Source organism: Cupressus sempervirens, chromosome 2 (genome assembly GCF_028749045.1).
Source record: "Cupressus sempervirens isolate cs-2001-9-10 chromosome 2, ASM2874904v1, whole genome shotgun sequence".
Classification (NCBI taxonomy): Eukaryota; Viridiplantae; Streptophyta; class Pinopsida; order Cupressales; family Cupressaceae; genus Cupressus; species Cupressus sempervirens.
In genome coordinates, this window is record NC_143119.1 from 174864968 (window position 1) to 174882416 (window position 17449).

Below are 17449 nucleotides of genomic sequence, written 5' to 3' on the forward strand. Positions count from 1 at the left end.
TTTTCTTCAGATGCCAACCCTCCATGGTCAACACCAAAAATGTGTTTTTGGCCTATTATTGTCTATTTCTGACTTCGACCATGTAGTTGATGACTTTTTTCATCCAAATTTGATGAAATGAAAAGGGTTTCTTAAAAATGTTCTCAGTTTTTCATCAATATAATTTTTGTTAAATTTTAGTAAGTAATTATTACTTTTTTTTTATGGAGTTAGCTACAAAATGTTGATTGATATACTAATTGAAAAATAGCTATAACTTTCAAACTGTATAATATTTTTGAAATAAAAAAGATGAGTCACTTTCTATGCTTCAACTACTATAAGAAATTTTTTTTAATAAAAATAATTTTAATTTTTTTTGAATTAGTTAAGGTGTTCAGACACATATACTTTATTAATTTGTATTTGTATATCAATGTTGGCAATCAAGTTCAAACTTATGACACCTAAAATTGACTCTCAAATTTTATACAAATGCTTATTTTTTATATATTCATATTATATAGAAAACATATATTTCATAATAATAAACAATTAATTCTATATATCACTCATAACATTTGTGTCATTCTTTTATTATTTATAATAAAACCAAATAACCAAATCTTATACAACATACTTATTTTGTTGTATTTTAAAAAAAGCTTTCTTCATTAAAAACAAAACAAAATTTTCATTTAATTATCATATTAGCAAAATCAAAGTAAATGTACTCATTGATTCTCTGTATTGTCCTACACATGTAATTAGACAATTTACTAATGAACTCATTGTGGAGGAATGCATTACTTAGGGTGGGGCTTAAGCTCTATTTTCTAGGAAGTGGGTGGTCTCATGATCAAAATATAATTTTGCTAATGGATTATTTAGAATCTTCTCCTGAAAAGTAGAAGCCCCACATTTTTAGGAACCGGGTGAAAAAGGGGTGGGGCTAGAAAAAGCCCCACCAGCTTAGGAATGCTTTTTGCCATTTGTCAATAATCTAAATTTTAGATTTTAATTAAAATGTAAATTTAGAGGGAATTTAAATTTTCAACTTATTTTAAATGCATATCTTCCTTTAATTTCGGAGCTATAATTTTGAGTAGCATAAATCATGGGATTGCTAGCTTTAAAATAATCCCTAAAAAATAGCAAGCGGCTTCCTCTCTATTTTATAGGAAGCCCCCTTCCATGGGACCCCAGCCTTATAGAGAGAGATGCGTTGCTTACAAAGAGGGATTTTCTTCTAAAGGTATTGCACACACTTATTATTCTTACAATTGGAATTTGTAGATTAAATTGTATATAAGATTTTACTACCGATTTTTAAATCATAATGAGAACCACAAGAAACATGCTTCTATTTGAAAATTCTTCTTGTCATTCATGGGAGGTCCAGCTATGAAATGATCAAACCCCGCGAATAAACCGGGCGTCGACTTTGAAACTTCTAAGTCAAGAGAAGACAAGACAAAAGTAGAAGGTAGTTTTTCCAGTCAGTGAAGAATATCAAATACGGGGTCGCGTAAAAGTCTTGTTTCATATGACATGCCAGCGAGTCTCTTTTGGAATGTTGGGGCCATTCCCTTGGGTCACGTGAAGCAGGGCCCCGCACGAGGAGCGAGTCGCGGAGTGGGACGCAATTATTGTCCATGACAAAACCATCTTCATCTCAAATTAAATGCCTCAAAGACTCCAAACAAGACTTGCTGACATGCCATTTAAAACACGACTTTTATGTGACCCGACACTTGATAGCATCTAATATCTACTGGAAAAATTGGCTTACAGTTTCTGTCAGAGGTGATGGGCAATTTATTTATTTAACCATCAGCGAATTTTATGCATTCAATCATTGTCTTATAAATTTCCAAGGGAAGTCGAGACCAAATTGTAAACCATTTTTTCTACTCAATAAGGATATTATCAATTATGGAGTCACATACAATTCTTATTTTATGGGGCTTACAACATCCCTAGCTCATGTAGCCTATAATTTGGACTGTCTTACCACAAATTTCATACATCATTAATAATCCACTGAAAAAATACCTTAATTTGAAGATTATAGAAGAGTTTTGCTATCATGTTATATAAGATAGAGCTTTGTAAGATTCTATATGTGATAGTTTCATACATCATTAATAACCCACTGAAAAAATACCTTAATTTGAAGATTATAGAAGAGTTTTGCTATCATGTTATATAAGATAGAGCTTTGTAAGATTCTATATGTGATAGTTATATTTATGAGTTAAGAAAAACGATCTATGACTTTGTCTTGATTTTTGTATGAAAACTCACAAATGGTATTTAACTTTTTTCTGTTTTTATAAGCATATATTAATTAATTTTTTTTCATAATTATAAAATTAGTTCTATCAATATTCTCATATTTATACTTACATAATTAATCTATTTATATATTGAAGATATTAGAATTTCTATATTTCATTAGATTTGTTAGAATTGTTTTTAGATTTAATCATGTGGTAGTTTTTGTATGAGATTGAAAATTTTGATTCAAAAACCACCACAAAATCTAAGGCATAAGTAGATAAGAAATGCCAACCATATTCATTAGGAGTTTTAAGAAGGGGAATGATCAAGTAGGAATAAGTATTCCTAGAAGTGGTCAAGTTAATATTGAAAATATTGAGGAAACAATTCAGGGAAAGGATGGAAGGTCTAGAGAGAAAGAAACACTAAGTAAAGAAGATAAACTTTCTTAAATATGAAGTTGAAGCCCCACAAAAATAAATTGACATATGCTTGTTACTAGATCAATCTAAAAATATAAATAGTATTTGAGGAATAAGGGGCAGAGAAAGGAGGGCATAGATTCTATCACAAAAAAATGGAAGGATGCATGGGAGAAACTTTTGAACTTAGTCATCCAAGAAAATTGAAAAGGTCCCATAAAAATATGATTGTAAGATAGGAAAGAAACTAGGATAAAATATCTTAGAATTAAATGAGGAAATTATGAGTTCAAATGAAAGAGAAAGTGATAATTTTGGTCATAAGAATAAGAATAGAATCAATATGGAACTTAAAGAAGTATTTTGAACTCCAAGGCATCTCCCAAATCCAAGAACAAGAGTATGAAGAGACAATTAGACAAAGGCATGAATTGATCAAGAAAATCTTAAATTTAGATGAGATGGAGGAAGTAGATTAGGAAGCCCTATTTGGTGATAGTTTTTTTCTTTCATGGGATCTATCTACATTTTCCTTTGGCCTAGAGCATCCATCATCCCTTATTCTAAATTTTATCACTTTCAAATGCAATTAATGATAAGAAGAGACAAATATATAGTAGAACATCATGTTTTCTAAAATGTGAATAATGGACACAAAAAGCTTCAAATTGGTGGGGGAGGATAAAATTTTGTGTTTTAATTTTTACACTTCATGGAATATCTAAAATCTATTAAGAAAAAACTGTTAAAATGGAATAGAGAGAACTTCAAGGATATTTTTACAACAAAGAATGAGACTAGAGAAGAGATGGAAGCTTTGTATTAATATGTAAGGGAGAACCCAATGAACGAAGAGAAATAATAGAAATGGAAACATGGCTAATATGAAGGGGACACAAATTTCATAGTTTTCCAAATGTAACCAAACAAAGAAGTGACATTATACAAACTAGAAAATTGAAAAAAAGAATGGATCAATAATAAATGAACTAGGAGAAACAAATCAATATATGTGCTTGTACTTCTAATACATTTTGAATAGTTGCAGAGAGCTCTAGTTGATAGAATCATCAAGATTCTATTTACAATATATTTAGTATAATAATGGAGGGATAAAATAAATTTCCAACAAGAAAAATCACTAAAGAAGAAATAAAGTTGGCTCTAGATGAGCTAAATTTTTGATAACTTGGCACTCAACCTGGATAACTTTACTATAGGCTTTTTCCAAAAATGTTGGCACATGCTAGTCAGTAAGTTAGCAAAGGCCGTAGAGGAAACATAGAATTTAAGGGGACTCTTAAGAGAAATTAACATTACTTACACATCCCTAATCCACAAGAAAAAGAATGCTACAAGTCTAGATGAAGTTAGACCTATATCATTATGCAATATGATTTATAAGATAACGGTAAAGGAAATGGAAAATAGATAAAAAAATCAACGTCCATCATATGATCTTAGAATAATGAATTGTATTCGTGTTGAGGATTACATCTTGCATGGAGTACAATCATTTGCCAATTTTTTTTTGAGTATACCCATCAAGATAAACATAAAAAAAGACTTGTGTTAAGGTGGATTCTAGATGTTCAAGTGTAAGTGTTGGGAGGTCTTTGGAGTTTCAAATAATGGATTATTTAGAGATTTTATTATATCTCCAACCAAAATTCTCCAACTTTTCAATGGATCTTTGGAAATATGTTTTCAAATCTTAAGATGATTAACATAAGTGGATCCCTTGTCTCATTTTCTATTTATCATCTTGGAGGAAGATTTGGAGAAGACATATTGGAAAGCGCAGGATTTTTTTTGAGGGAATTAGAATTTCAAGTAGACTAGTTATGATTAGTCACTAACAATTTTCTTATTATACAATGTTGATTATGTTTGCATATAAATTGAATGTTGCAAAATCTACTAATATACCAAGAATAACATATTCTACCTTTTACAAGCACACCAATGGAACTTATAAGAAATAAACAAAAATTTAAAATTATACCTATTCCTTCAATTTTCTCCATGTTATCATCTTTACTAAGATCTTGTTTGTTGATTTTCTCTTTTACACTTTCCAAGGTAACTTAAATGATAAGGATTATGGTAGCTAAAATAGAAACTAGAATATATTCTAGAATGCTAAATACTATGATAATGATAAAGATGTAAGATAATATGAAAGATGAATGAAAATGACATTGTTTACATGGCTCTAAAACTGAAAATGGTGTGCTAGTGTGATGTTATGAAGCTAATATGATGTACTATAGGAATTTAATGGCCTTGATTGTATGCAATATAGATTGTTGGTTGAGATTGAATATTGGAAAGATGGAGGCTTGAAATTGAGTTGGTTAAAGGAAGAGAAAAAGAATAGGGAATGGATAGAATGTAAGATACATGGTTGGGATATTTTTCTCCTAATATGAAAAGATGGAATAATGTGAGAGGAGAATATTCACTTTTCAAGTATCTTTTTACAACTTATGGAAGAAAGAGTGGAGAAATACTCTAGTTTTTTGGAAGGTGGGAGGCTAAATAGGACTCATGCAACAAGTGTCATGTGACTCATGCTTGACTAAGTAAGGTGGACGGAAAACTAACCAAATAATAAGGAATGTAGCAAACGACACAATCTCATGAGGACACATACCCAAAAGACTTAGCCTTATGAGGACACATAGGTCTTATTCTCCCTTATGAAGTTAGGAATAATCATTGAAGATAATTGGGATATTTAAATATTAAAGAACTTATTTTCTTTAGCCAAATGGTTATGAGAGGTGGAGTGGACCTAGATGACGTGGATTAGTAGTCTATGCTTAGTCATGTTGTGATAAGGATGATGACACCGAAGTCAATAATTATGAAATTATTTAAGATTTTAGAAGACTTTGGCTTATAGGAATAGGATAAATAAATCAAGTAGGTAAATTGAATAATTTATTTAGTAATGGAAAACTGAATATTAATTTAATAATAAATATTTAATTAATTTTCTCATACCACGTTTTGGTGTATGCATTTCCCCCTCTTTAAAAAAATGTGTTTATTAATTTAGATTTATACCATTGTCTTTGGCATAATGTTGCATGCATACCACCTTGGGAGATCAAGTGATAGAATTTAGTTTTTAATTTTTTGAAAATTTTAAAGTCCACGATCAATCTCAGTATAAGACATTAGCTTGAATAGGTAAAAAAATAATATAGAACCCTTCAAATGTTGATTTTCACACTCCCAACCCCTCTTGTTGGAAATATATGGTTGTTTTGGTTTGTTGTCATTAATGTCAAAATATAGTGCAGAGGCATTTAGGAATGTTATGGTGTATCTTTTTGTGTGGATAAGTCTTAAAGAAGGAAGTCTGGACAAATATATTCTACTGATCATATGATAATTATTTTTGTTTGTGCTTCCTGTTATATTCTTAGGTCCAAAAAGTCAATGATTTAGTAACAAATATATATAGTTGAAGATGATAGTTGTTTAGTAGTTGAATTTTTCAGATGGTTTTAGCTTTGGAAATCAAGGTTGAAGATGTGAAACTATGTTTTTTATTGGATTCAGGGTTTCACCTTGGTCAAGTAGTGTTTCTTGGTGATCCAAAAAAAGTTCACGATGATCCAAAAATAGTGTTAGCAAGTGATGAAGTTATGATCAATTTCATGTGTTTTAGTCCAAAAATATGTTTTGATGGCTTCTAACATAGATTTTGGATATCGCCTTGGTATGTGGAGGTCTAAATAGAAGTAGAAAGTGATGTTGTTCTTTGGACAGTGCGATGCTACATGTTTGAGATAAATAAGATTTAAAAATAATAATTATCAATTTAGTATTGGGCTATGTGACATTTTCATGACCCACCACCCACCCACCCCCCCCCCCCCCCCCGCCCCCTCTCATGAACTAAAACATGGTTAATGTTTTTTTTTCTAGGTATTACATTTAATTTTATCTCTTATCTAGATGGATTCATGTTATGTATGACCTATAGGTTGGTCTAGATTTTCTTCTAGCATTGGATATTATTATAAATTTTTTATCTAAATGAACTATTTGTAATTTTATTTTGGCATGGGCGACCTTGTAAAATTCCAATGACCTATCTTGTATATACATATCGCATGTGCTTTAGAAAAATGTAAGAGAGTTTTGTGCAAAAAAGTGAAGATAGATAAGAAGTGTTTCTAAAGAGAAAAGTATTGTTTATGAGGTTGTTATTTTCTGTTTGTGTTAGAGAAGTAAAGGTTAAAATTTTGTGTTGTTAAAGTTAATAAACTTGTGCAAGACAACCAGATTATCAAGATAACTTATCTTTATCTATTGTGGATATTTGTATTTACCTTGTTCATAGAATAGTAACTCTTAGGTGCACAAGTTCTTTTTTTGTATCTTTCTACTTTGGTAGTGAGCCTTTGTTTGCAAGTTTGAGGCAATGAGATGCTATCTACATTATGTGTCGTATGGTAGCAAGCCTTTGTTTGGAAGTCCATAATAGTGACCTCCTACTATATTTGTAAATAAAATATATATTTAGTGATTTATCTTTGTGAGCAAGTGGTCATCGTGTTTATTCATAGTTTGGGTTTTCCATATATAAAATTTCACATCTTGATGTGTTGTTGTTTTAGTTTATTATTTTTAGGAGAGGAGATATTATGTAAAACTAGAGAAAATATAGCCAAAGAGGGATAAAAAAACTAGAGTGTTTGGTTGGAGCCCTAACCATGACCACTAAATTGCCAATAGTAGGCTACAAAGAATCATCACTAGGGGAAGAAAGGTCCACAAAAAGATTCATCAAAGGGAAATTTGCAACACAAAATTATAGCTATTATTGTTCAATTAGTTTATTTCTATTTATAATGGATTTTTTAAAAAAATTGATGAAAGAGTTACTTGAGCGAGTTTTATTTATTAACAAATTTATGTCAAGTTCAAAGATTGACTTAACTTGATTATTTAGGATTATAGTTATGATTTGATCAAAGATTTAACTAATTTTATTTCTCATATTAGCTTTCCTAAATTATTTTAATGAATAAGTGTGGTTATGCTATGTGAGGATGATGCCTCTCTAGAAATTAGGGCTATTGAGATTTCAATTTCAACACATAAGTATATATCTTAATTGTAAATAAAGATGTATATGTTACCCATGTTTGGCCACATGAATTTACATGAATCTATGTATTAGGAAGGTTTGTGATCTTCATGCACGTGGGTAGCTTACGCAAGGCATGTTCTTATAGTTAGTGAAGTTTTGTATTGTCACAACTACTTGCACCCATTGACATTAGGAATTATAATGTGTTGTCTTCTATGAATTGACTCAAACTTAAAGAGGGGTGAACTATCACATTTGAATAATTGTTTGGTAAGGTCAATGTATTGTTTCATTATTAATGTGAGAAAAAGGAGACAGTTGAAGAAGGTTAGTAAAGGTGGTAGCCAAAACAAGATACAAATAATTAACATAAACATATAGAAGATAGGGAAGATGGGTCTAGAGGAAGATAGAAGTAGCTTGGGATCTAAAAGTAGTTCTCCACTAGAAATATTGATTAGGAATTGATATTCTATGCCTACTCATGTACTTTATTCATTTAATAGTGACTTGTTAGATTAAATTTGAAGATTGTGTAATCTAAGATATCGTTTTATTAAAACCCCTAACCAAAATTATATTAATATGCAAATTTAGTAATTATACAAATAAATAAACTATATTATTTCGAATAGCCAATAGAGTACAATAAAAATAGCTAAAATTAGATAAATAAATTAGTCTACTTTTCCATATCCGTGTAAGCTAAATTGTACATGTGATTAACTTGTTTACGAGCTCCAGAATAAATATCATCTTTCTTGGATTGGATTCTACTTAACATCAAATTACCTTTGAACATTGAGCTGAATTATATTCAAGAAGAATCGGATGTGCTTCCTTCTGTCCGTCGGTTCGGTTACTACTGTCGTTGAGTAATTGCATTGATGGCAAGTTTTGTAGTTTATCTGGCACTCATTTCAGTTGTTGCAGGGAGTATAGAGGCGACGGCCATCCCAGCGGATGCAGGGTCACTCCTGGCTCTGAAAAAGAGCTTCGCTGCCTTTCCCCTCGACGACTGGCTCCAACATGACATCTCCAACTTCTGCAATTGGACGGGCGTCACCTGTGACCATTCCAACCAAACCATAATCGCCCTTAATCTCCAAAACAGGGCCATCTCTGGCTCCTTCCCACAACGCTTCCCCGTCTTTACCCGACTCACTAGACTGAACCTTTCCACCAATCGTATAACCGGCCAAATTCCGTTCTCTGCCTTCGCTTCCTGCTCTTCTCTCGCTTTTCTTTCTCTGGACCGCAACAATCTCACAGGCGCACTTCCCGTATCCCTTTCCAACTGTTCCGCCCTTAAAATCCTCGACCTGTCGTTTAACAGGCTTACCGGCCCTGTACCTTCTACACTTTCTAAGCTATCCGAGTTACAGCAGCTCATCCTCAATGATAACAATTTCATAGGCCGAATACCCGATTCCCTATCGAACTGTACCAGTCTGGTAACCCTTGATCTATGTTTCAACCTTTTAATGAACGGAACCATACCCAGAAGGCTTGGTCGTCTCGCCCGACTGCAAACCCTGGGTCTAACCGGTAACCGGCTCTCTGGCCGTTTATCCGCGACCGTTATCTCCAATCTGACTCAACTCCGGATATTGAAGGTGGGGCAGAGCAAAATGACCGGCCCGATTCCTTCATGGCTCGGCGAAATGCGATTCCTGGAACAGCTATGGATGGGAGCAAGTCTGTACGAAGGGAACATTCCTCCTTCACTCGGGAACATATCCTCTCTCTCCCTTCTAGCCCTCTACCATTCCTCCCTCACCGGTCATATTCCCAAATCACTCGCCCAACTTCCCCGCCTGACGGAATTGAGCATCTCATATAATTATCTCACAGGCCCCCTCCCGGCGGAGCTCGGGAATCTAACAAAATTACAGCTTGCACGAGTGAGGGAAAATTCATTAAGCGGGAGTATACCCCCGGCGCTTGGCGGTCTGAAATCCCTTCAACAATTTCAAGCGGAGTATAATAACTTCAGCGGAAGGATTCCACGTGAGCTGAGCAACTGTTCGGCCTTGGGCCTTCTCAAACTGAACGGCAATCGGCTGAGCGGAAGCATACCCCCACAGCTGGGCCGCTTACGCTTTCTCTCGGAACTCAATTTGGAGCAAAATCAATTGTCGGGAACGATACCCGAATCGCTCTCAAACTGCACCGATCTTCAGGGTCTGTCCCTCGGCTACAATCTGCTGCACGGAAACATTCCCCCTGCTATTGCAAGCCTGCGGAACATGGTTCAATCTTTTTCAATGCCCCGTAATCTACTCACTGGAAAAATCCCGGCAGAAATAGGGGGGATGGAAATTGTTACCGTGATAGACCTGGCAGGCAATCATTTAAGCGGCGAGATCCCGGCGAGCCTTGGAAACTGCGTGGAGCTGCTGCAGCTTAACCTTTCAAACAATCAATTCAGTGGTCAAATTCCGGGAACTCTTGGGTCACTTATTACACTTACCAACTTGGATCTCTCTGTCAACAATTTATCTGGTCCCATACCAAGTTACCTTGGCGACATAGAAACACTGCTCTCTCTGAATCTTTCTTATAATCATCTTTCTGGTCCTATTCCCGCCGGGGCTGTCTTTAGAAACCGGTCAGCAAGCTCTTTCCTCGGGAATTCTGATCTGTGCAGTTCAGAATGCCCCAAATCCTTGCCTCAATATTCCTCTAGCGGTCTGTCAAACCGATCCAAGTTCCTTATCATCTTTGGATCGTGTGCCTTGGGAGCTGTTGTTGTGACAGCCATGCTCTACTTGTTCGTTCACAGGAGAAACGAGAATGCTAGTTCAGAGACCGACGATCGATACCCAGGAAGGAAGGATTTGTCCTTGCTCAAATTAAATCACAACGAGCTGTTCCACGCGACTACTGGTTTCAATGAAAAAAACATAGTCGGATCAGGTAGAATGGCAACGGTGTACAGCGGGAGGCTGAATATATCAGGCAGTGAACAAGCCGTAGCAGTGAAGAGATTCAAAGAGGAAATCGACGGCAGTGTTGCGGTGAGCGAGAGCCTGATTGCAGAAATCCGAGCACTGGCGGCGACAAGACACCGGAATTTGATTCGCTTGTTGGGGTACTGCTTGGCGTCGAGGAGCATTGCTCTCGTTATGGAGATGATGCCCAACGGAAGCTTGGCGTCGCACATTGAAGAAAAGACGCTGACGTGGAGCACATGCTTGAGAATCGCAAGGGGCGTGGCTCAGGGACTCAAGTACCTTCATCATGAATGTCCACAGCCAATTTTACACTGCGATTTGAAACCTTCAAACATCTTGCTGGACATGGACTTCGAGCCCGGGATTGCCGATTTCGGGATTTCCAGAGTTCTGAGACAAGATGACCTGAGCCGTGGATTTAGCACCTCCAATCTGCGAGGATCCGTTGGTTACATGCCACCGGGTAAGTGCGTCATGTCCGTGACAAACCCACTCTTTCAACTTTCGAATTGTGGCTTTTTAAGGTCGACATTTCTTTTTTGGTGTTTTTTTGTTTTCCGCAGAGTATGCGTTAAGTGGTAGAAGGACAGCGAGAGGAGACGTGTACAGCTACGGAATTGTGGTTTTGGAAATGATGTCAGGACACAATCCAACGTCGGAGATGTTTAGTGGGGATAATACATTTCCAAAGTGGGCATTGGGGGCTGCCGTGAGTGGCACGCCATTTCGGTTAATTGCTCCTCATCTTCGCAACATTGAAGACGAGGTGGCAGAGGTCGAAGATATCGAGCAAGAAATGATGAATATGGTGCACCTGGGATTGGCTTGCTCTTCTCCCACTCCTGAAAATCGCCCAACAATGAATGAGGTAGTTAGAATTCTGGACAGAATCTCCGATGCCAATACAACAGCTGCACTTCCTTCGATCATGAAGCTCGTAGAATCTGCACACTAGGCTTTGTTATATGTTTCGCTAATATGACAGAATCAGCTCAATCGGGTTAGTTGTTGTTATGTTTTGGGATATATTCACGCTATGTTTAAGCTTGGAGTTCTAGTAGATCTACAACTAAGAAATATTTCAAATACGCTTAAATATAAGTAATTTTATTTTTAATTATAAAATAGGAAGGCTCTTCTTTCTAGAATACATTAGTTTATATTTTTAGTTCATCTCTGTCGTTGAGGCAAGAGACTTCTTTTAGCATTAATTTCTTTCTTGGAAATTGGGAAATATAGAAAAATCTCATCAAAAGGTCTTTCAATTTTTTTTCGAAATTAATTTAACATAATTTTAATTTATTTTTTCATATTGGTTGTTGGCAATTTTTCCTGTAGTCTTCTTTTTAGTCATGAAAAAATTGATGGAAATTTGTTGGGCATTGCAAGTGGCTTTTAATCGAGTGCTACACGGTAGAAGGGTTCGTTCATAGTTGCATGCCATGGGGATTCCCAATGTACTTTTTCCAACAACCCTCAATTTGTTTGCTCATCATTACATTTGAAATAAATTTTAAATTAGTGTTTGGTTGCACGTGGTGTGGTGGAGGTTTATTGAGTTGTTTAGTACATAAATCTAGGTGACAACAATGACTTTAAATGTAAGAACATTAAAAGTGTTCTACACCAGATGCTTCAAACATAAAATGAATTTCCTACATGTCTTCATAAATATTTTGTCATGTAAGTGTTTCCTTCTTGTCTTACCATTTCCATTTTCTTGTTCTTGTTAACTAGTTGCCAATTAATGACAACACTCCAATGATTACACAATGCATAAGTTGTAATGACACATGTCATGATAAAATGGGCCAAAAGGGGTCGAAGGTTAGCCTATGACCTCATTCAACCCATATGATCGATTACCATATGTCCCTAGGGGTCATAAGATCCCTAGGGATACATGTCACAATGAAATGGGATGAAAGGGTCATAGGTTAGGCTAACCTATGACTCCTTTCGACCCATATGATCGATTACCATATGTCCCTAAGGGTCCTAGGACCCCTAAGGACACATCTCATGATGAAATGGGTCTAGCAAGGTGTAGGTTAGTCTATGATCCCTGATGTAGAGCCCTTGTCACCACTAAGACTGGATCCTTCAACCAAGGCTACAAACAAGGGCTCTAGAAACTTGAAAAAGACTCCAAGGGGTGAATCAGATTCATTTAGACAAGTGTCATATCCATCTTCAATTTGGACAACTTAGGCAATGTCCAATTCTATAATGTTTCCTAAGACCACTTAGCATTCACATGGGCATACTACCCAAAGAGGTTTTACACACCTTCCCAAGATAATGATGAATTCTAACATATTGAAATATGGTTTCCTAGACATAAATGACCCATTCTAGATGTTAGATGCATGTAATTTTGAAGGCAAAGTGCTGCTGCTATAATTAGGCATGTTAAGCCTAATAGCCCCGCTAGACTAGAATTTCAAATTTTTTTCTTATTCCTTCAAATAACCCTTGCAAAAATTTGTGGATTTTGACTCCTTCAAATGAGGCATAAAACATGTCAAAAGGGTTTGAACAGGTTTGACTCCTAAAGATCAAAAACTCTGGAATTCACCGAGTTGGCCTAATTGCCTAAATAAGTCACTTTAACAAATGAAGTGGGCAGATACTTACTGTATTGGAAAACTATTGATTGGAAGATGGAGTGGCCATGGAAACAACACAAATCACCAAGTTACAGACCTTGGTTACAACCCTATCTTATATGGAAAATCCAACAATTTTTAAACTTGGTGGCCACATGGAAATGTCCACCTTAGATCATCAAACCCTTGGTATTTCTTGCAATTTCTCAAATGAAAATATTAATTTACATTGGTTTCCCTTGCTTCACCCCAAAGGCCATGAAATTCCAATGGTGGATCAGCAAGATAAAGCCATTTCTTTCTCAAACCCTTAGAGAAAACATTCAACCAAGTCACCTTTAGTAAAATGCAGGTTTCTCCCTCCTCCAAGTGAGTTAAGACCTCAAACTTGAAGCATTGGAAATTTATCTCAAATCCTTATCACATTTCAATATTTTCAAAACCTTTTGGTGTCTTTACAGTAAGGAAAAATGACTACAACCATGAAATTACAGGAAAAATCATAGTTTTTTATTGATTTGAGTGCACAAAACTTGCATACAACCTCCACACCTTCTCTTCAAGGTGTGAATTCGAATTATATAGCCTCCCCAATAGTTATAAAGCATATTTTGAACCAAAAATGGTGGTTGGGGGGAAGTTTCATAATTAAATCAAAAGTTGCCATGTTTGCTTGACAACTTATGACAACTTTTTGGACATTTTTTGTCCCTAAACATCATTACACCTTGTATGATTCCAAATATTCTTAAAACTATTTAAAACATCCTAAAATGCATCCAAGACTCATAAGACCCCAATTACCATGCACCCAAGGTGGTTTATAACACAGCCACGTAGGGTTTTAGCTTACAAAGTGGGGTTATTTTATTACATGAAATCAACATGAAAAAACTTCAAAACTCGAAAAAAAATCCTACATCCTTAAATTTTTGCTTCTTCAATGGTCCCTTGTATTGGATTTGAAGATGCCCCTACATCATACTCTTGGGGACAAGACATCTCAAGCCCACTTGAGATGAGCTACTCCAAAGTAGTGCCATAATTTGGATATGTTGTTCATCCATCCACACGACCTCATTATCAGGTTGTCCCTTCCATTTGATGAATTATTTTTTGTTTTCTTTGTTCCTTGTCTTCTTGACCATTCTAGTATCCAACATCTCTAGAGTAGGTGGTTCATGCTTAGGAAAATTTACTTCAGTCTGTTGCTCCAAATCTTCATCACCTACAACTGCAACATCATAACCTTCATATGGTGTTAGATCACAAACATTAAAAGTGGGTGACAACCCCAACCCATTGGGTAATTGAATTTCAAAAGCATTAGGTCCACATTTCTTCAAAATGGAACAAGGACCTATCTTCCTTTGCATCAACTTAGTATGTTTGCCTTTTGGTAACCTCTCCTTCCTGAGATAGACCCATACAAGATCTCCAACATCAAAACTCAAATCTCTTCTTTTTTGATCAGCATGTTTCTTATACTGTTCACTAGATTTTTGAAGATTTAATCTAACATGTTCATGAATTTCTTTGATTGCTTCAGCAAAGGCTTCCCCATCAACACTAATTGGACTATTAGAAGGCATATTTCTAAGCTCCATTTAAACAACTCCTAGATTCAAACCATAAACAATTTGAAAATGGGACTTATGAGTACTTCTATTAATGGAATCATTGTATGAGAATTCAGCTTGTGTTAGGATAGTATCCCACTTCTCTCCATGTTCTCTTGTCAAAAACCTAAGAAGATTTCCAAGGGTCCTATTGAAAACTTCAATTTGCTGATCCATTTAGGGATGGTATGTAGATGAAAAATAAAAATTTGTGCCCATCTTTCTCCATAGAGTACACCAAAAATGTCCTACAAACTTCACATCTCTATTTGAAATAATGCTAAGAGGCAACCCATGGATTCTTACCACCTCTTTGAAGAAAATTGCTACAATGTAAGAAGCATCATTCGTTGACTTGCAAGGAAGGAAGTATGCCATTTTGCTAAATATCCACAACAACAAAAATATTGTCAAAACCTTTTTGAGTACTAGGCAGATCCATTACAAAGTCCATACTCACACTCTCCCATGGTCTAGATGGAATGGGAAGTGGTTGATACAACCCAACATTTGTAGACCTTCCTTTAGCCTTTTGACATACCACACAAGACTCCACATACTTTCTGATTTTAGTCTACATCTTTGGCCAATAATAGTGTCTTCTTACAAATTCTAGGGTCTTATCTAACCCAAAATGACCTACCATAGCCTCATTATGTTTCTCCTTGATAATATTCAGCCTCATTGAGCATTTAGGAATGCATAATTGGCCCCCTTTGAACAAAAATCCTTCCTGCAACAAAAACTTAGAAAATTCCACATTATACCTATCATTCAAATTAGTATAAGAGGTATATATCTCACCAAAATCTGCATCATGTTCATACATGGTTTTCAAAGCATCAATTCCAACACTTTCTAATTGAATATGAGACAAAGTGAGCACCCTACGGCTTAAAGAATTAGCAACCTTATTTACGACTCCCTTCTTATGCTTCAAGGAAAATGTGAAAGCTTGCAAGGTTTCTAGCCACTTCATATGCTTGTGACTCAACTTTTCTTGACTATTTATGAAACTTAGGGCCTTGTAATCAGTAAAAACCACAAATTCTTTAGGTAAAAGATAGTGCCTCCATTTCTTTAGGGACTAAACTAATGCATACATCTCAAGTTCATAGAAAGAATATCTCTTCTTGGCATCATTAAGTTTTTCACTATAGAAAGCAAAGGGTCTCCCTTCTTGAATTAAGATAGCCCCTATAGTAACATGACTAGCATCACACTCAATTTGAAAGACCTTATGAAAATTAGGGAGTGCTAAGACTAGTTACTCTACAACTTTTTTTTAAAGAAGTTCAAAAGACTCACCTGCTACTTGGATCCACAAAAACTTACATTTCTACCCCCATTTTATGGTGTCTAGCATAGGTGCACAAATTTGATTGAAACCGCTAACAAAATTCCTATAAAATGTTGCCAAACCATGAAGTAGTTTAGAAATTTTCTTGGCCATCTCTTCAGTTTGTTGTGGAGTTAGTTTATATGCAGCCTTGTTAGGTAGGCTTGCTCCTAGTATAAAGTTAATACAATGACTTATTTCTCTCATAGGAGGGAGTGTTTTAGGCATACCCTTTGAAATCACACCTCTATACTTGTCAAGAAGCTCTTGCACTTCATAAGGAACCATCCTAGGTCTTCCTTGTTAGTTTTCTGCTCCTACATTAGCAACTTCCTTATTAGGAACACGTATTAATGAAAAACATAATCCTCCTTCCTCTTTCACCTTCTTCACATGTGAACTCCTTACCCTCCATCAATATTACCTTAGCCCCTTTCTCCATAGGCTCTCCTTAATCTTCCATCAAAGGTAACAATTCTATGACCTTCCCATCCTTGGTGATAGAATAAGTGTTTCTAAAGCCATCATGATGTGCCTTCAAGTCATATTGCCCAGGCCTATGAAACAATAGATGACAAGCATCCATCTTAGCAATATCAAATAGGATTTTGTCCTTGTAGGCGCCAATCTGAAATTCAACCCAAGCTTGTTCTTCCACAAGAGCTTTCTAACCTTGAGTGAGCCATGACACCTTGTATGGATAAGGATATGGTATCTTCTTAAGTTTAATCTTCTCAACCATTTCCATAGACACAAAATTCTCAGTAGAACTAGAATCAACTAGGATATTATAGACCTTACCTCCTAATTCGCAAGTGGTCTTGAAGATTGCCTTCCTTTGTGGGGGTCCTTTCATGATAGGAACCTTTAGAAGTTCTCTCCTTATCATCAAGGCTTCAACTCTTTTTGGATATCCATAAGAATCGGGTGCATTAACACTTTGAAAAGTGTTGCTACTGCTCACACTTTGGTAATCAGATTCTTGGATTAGATTGCTCCTTCTTTCTCCCATAGTGTTGTGGTTTATCTTCTCTGGACACCTACTAGCAATGTGACCTTGTGGTTTATCTTCTCTGGAAACCTACTAGCAATGTGACCTTCTTGGTTGCAATTTTAGCATCTTAAAGG

At 35.6% G+C, this 17449-nt stretch overlaps 1 protein-coding gene across 1 annotated transcript; it reads left to right on the forward strand.

Annotated features, from left to right (window-relative positions):
- Positions 1-8447: 8447 nt before the first annotated feature.
- Positions 8448-11902, forward strand: LOC149571630 (uncharacterized). Its single transcript, XM_089813093.1, has 2 exons — positions 8448-11217; positions 11318-11902. Exons 1-2 carry the CDS (start codon positions 8685-8687, stop codon positions 11707-11709), a joined length of 2925 nt encoding a protein of 974 aa, XP_089669219.1. The 5' UTR covers positions 8448-8684; the 3' UTR covers positions 11710-11902.
- Positions 11903-17449: the final 5547 nt, after the last annotated feature.

Excerpts from the sequence above, each read along its gene's own strand:
- LOC149571630 (XM_089813093.1), top strand. The coding sequence starts at position 8,685 with ATGGCAAGTTTTGTAGTTTATCTGGCACTCATTTCAGTTGTTGCAGGG. Across the intron at positions 11,218-11,317 it reads CGTTGGTTACATGCCACCGG|AGTATGCGTTAAGTGGTAGA; the intron begins GTAAGTGCGTCA and ends TGTTTTCCGCAG.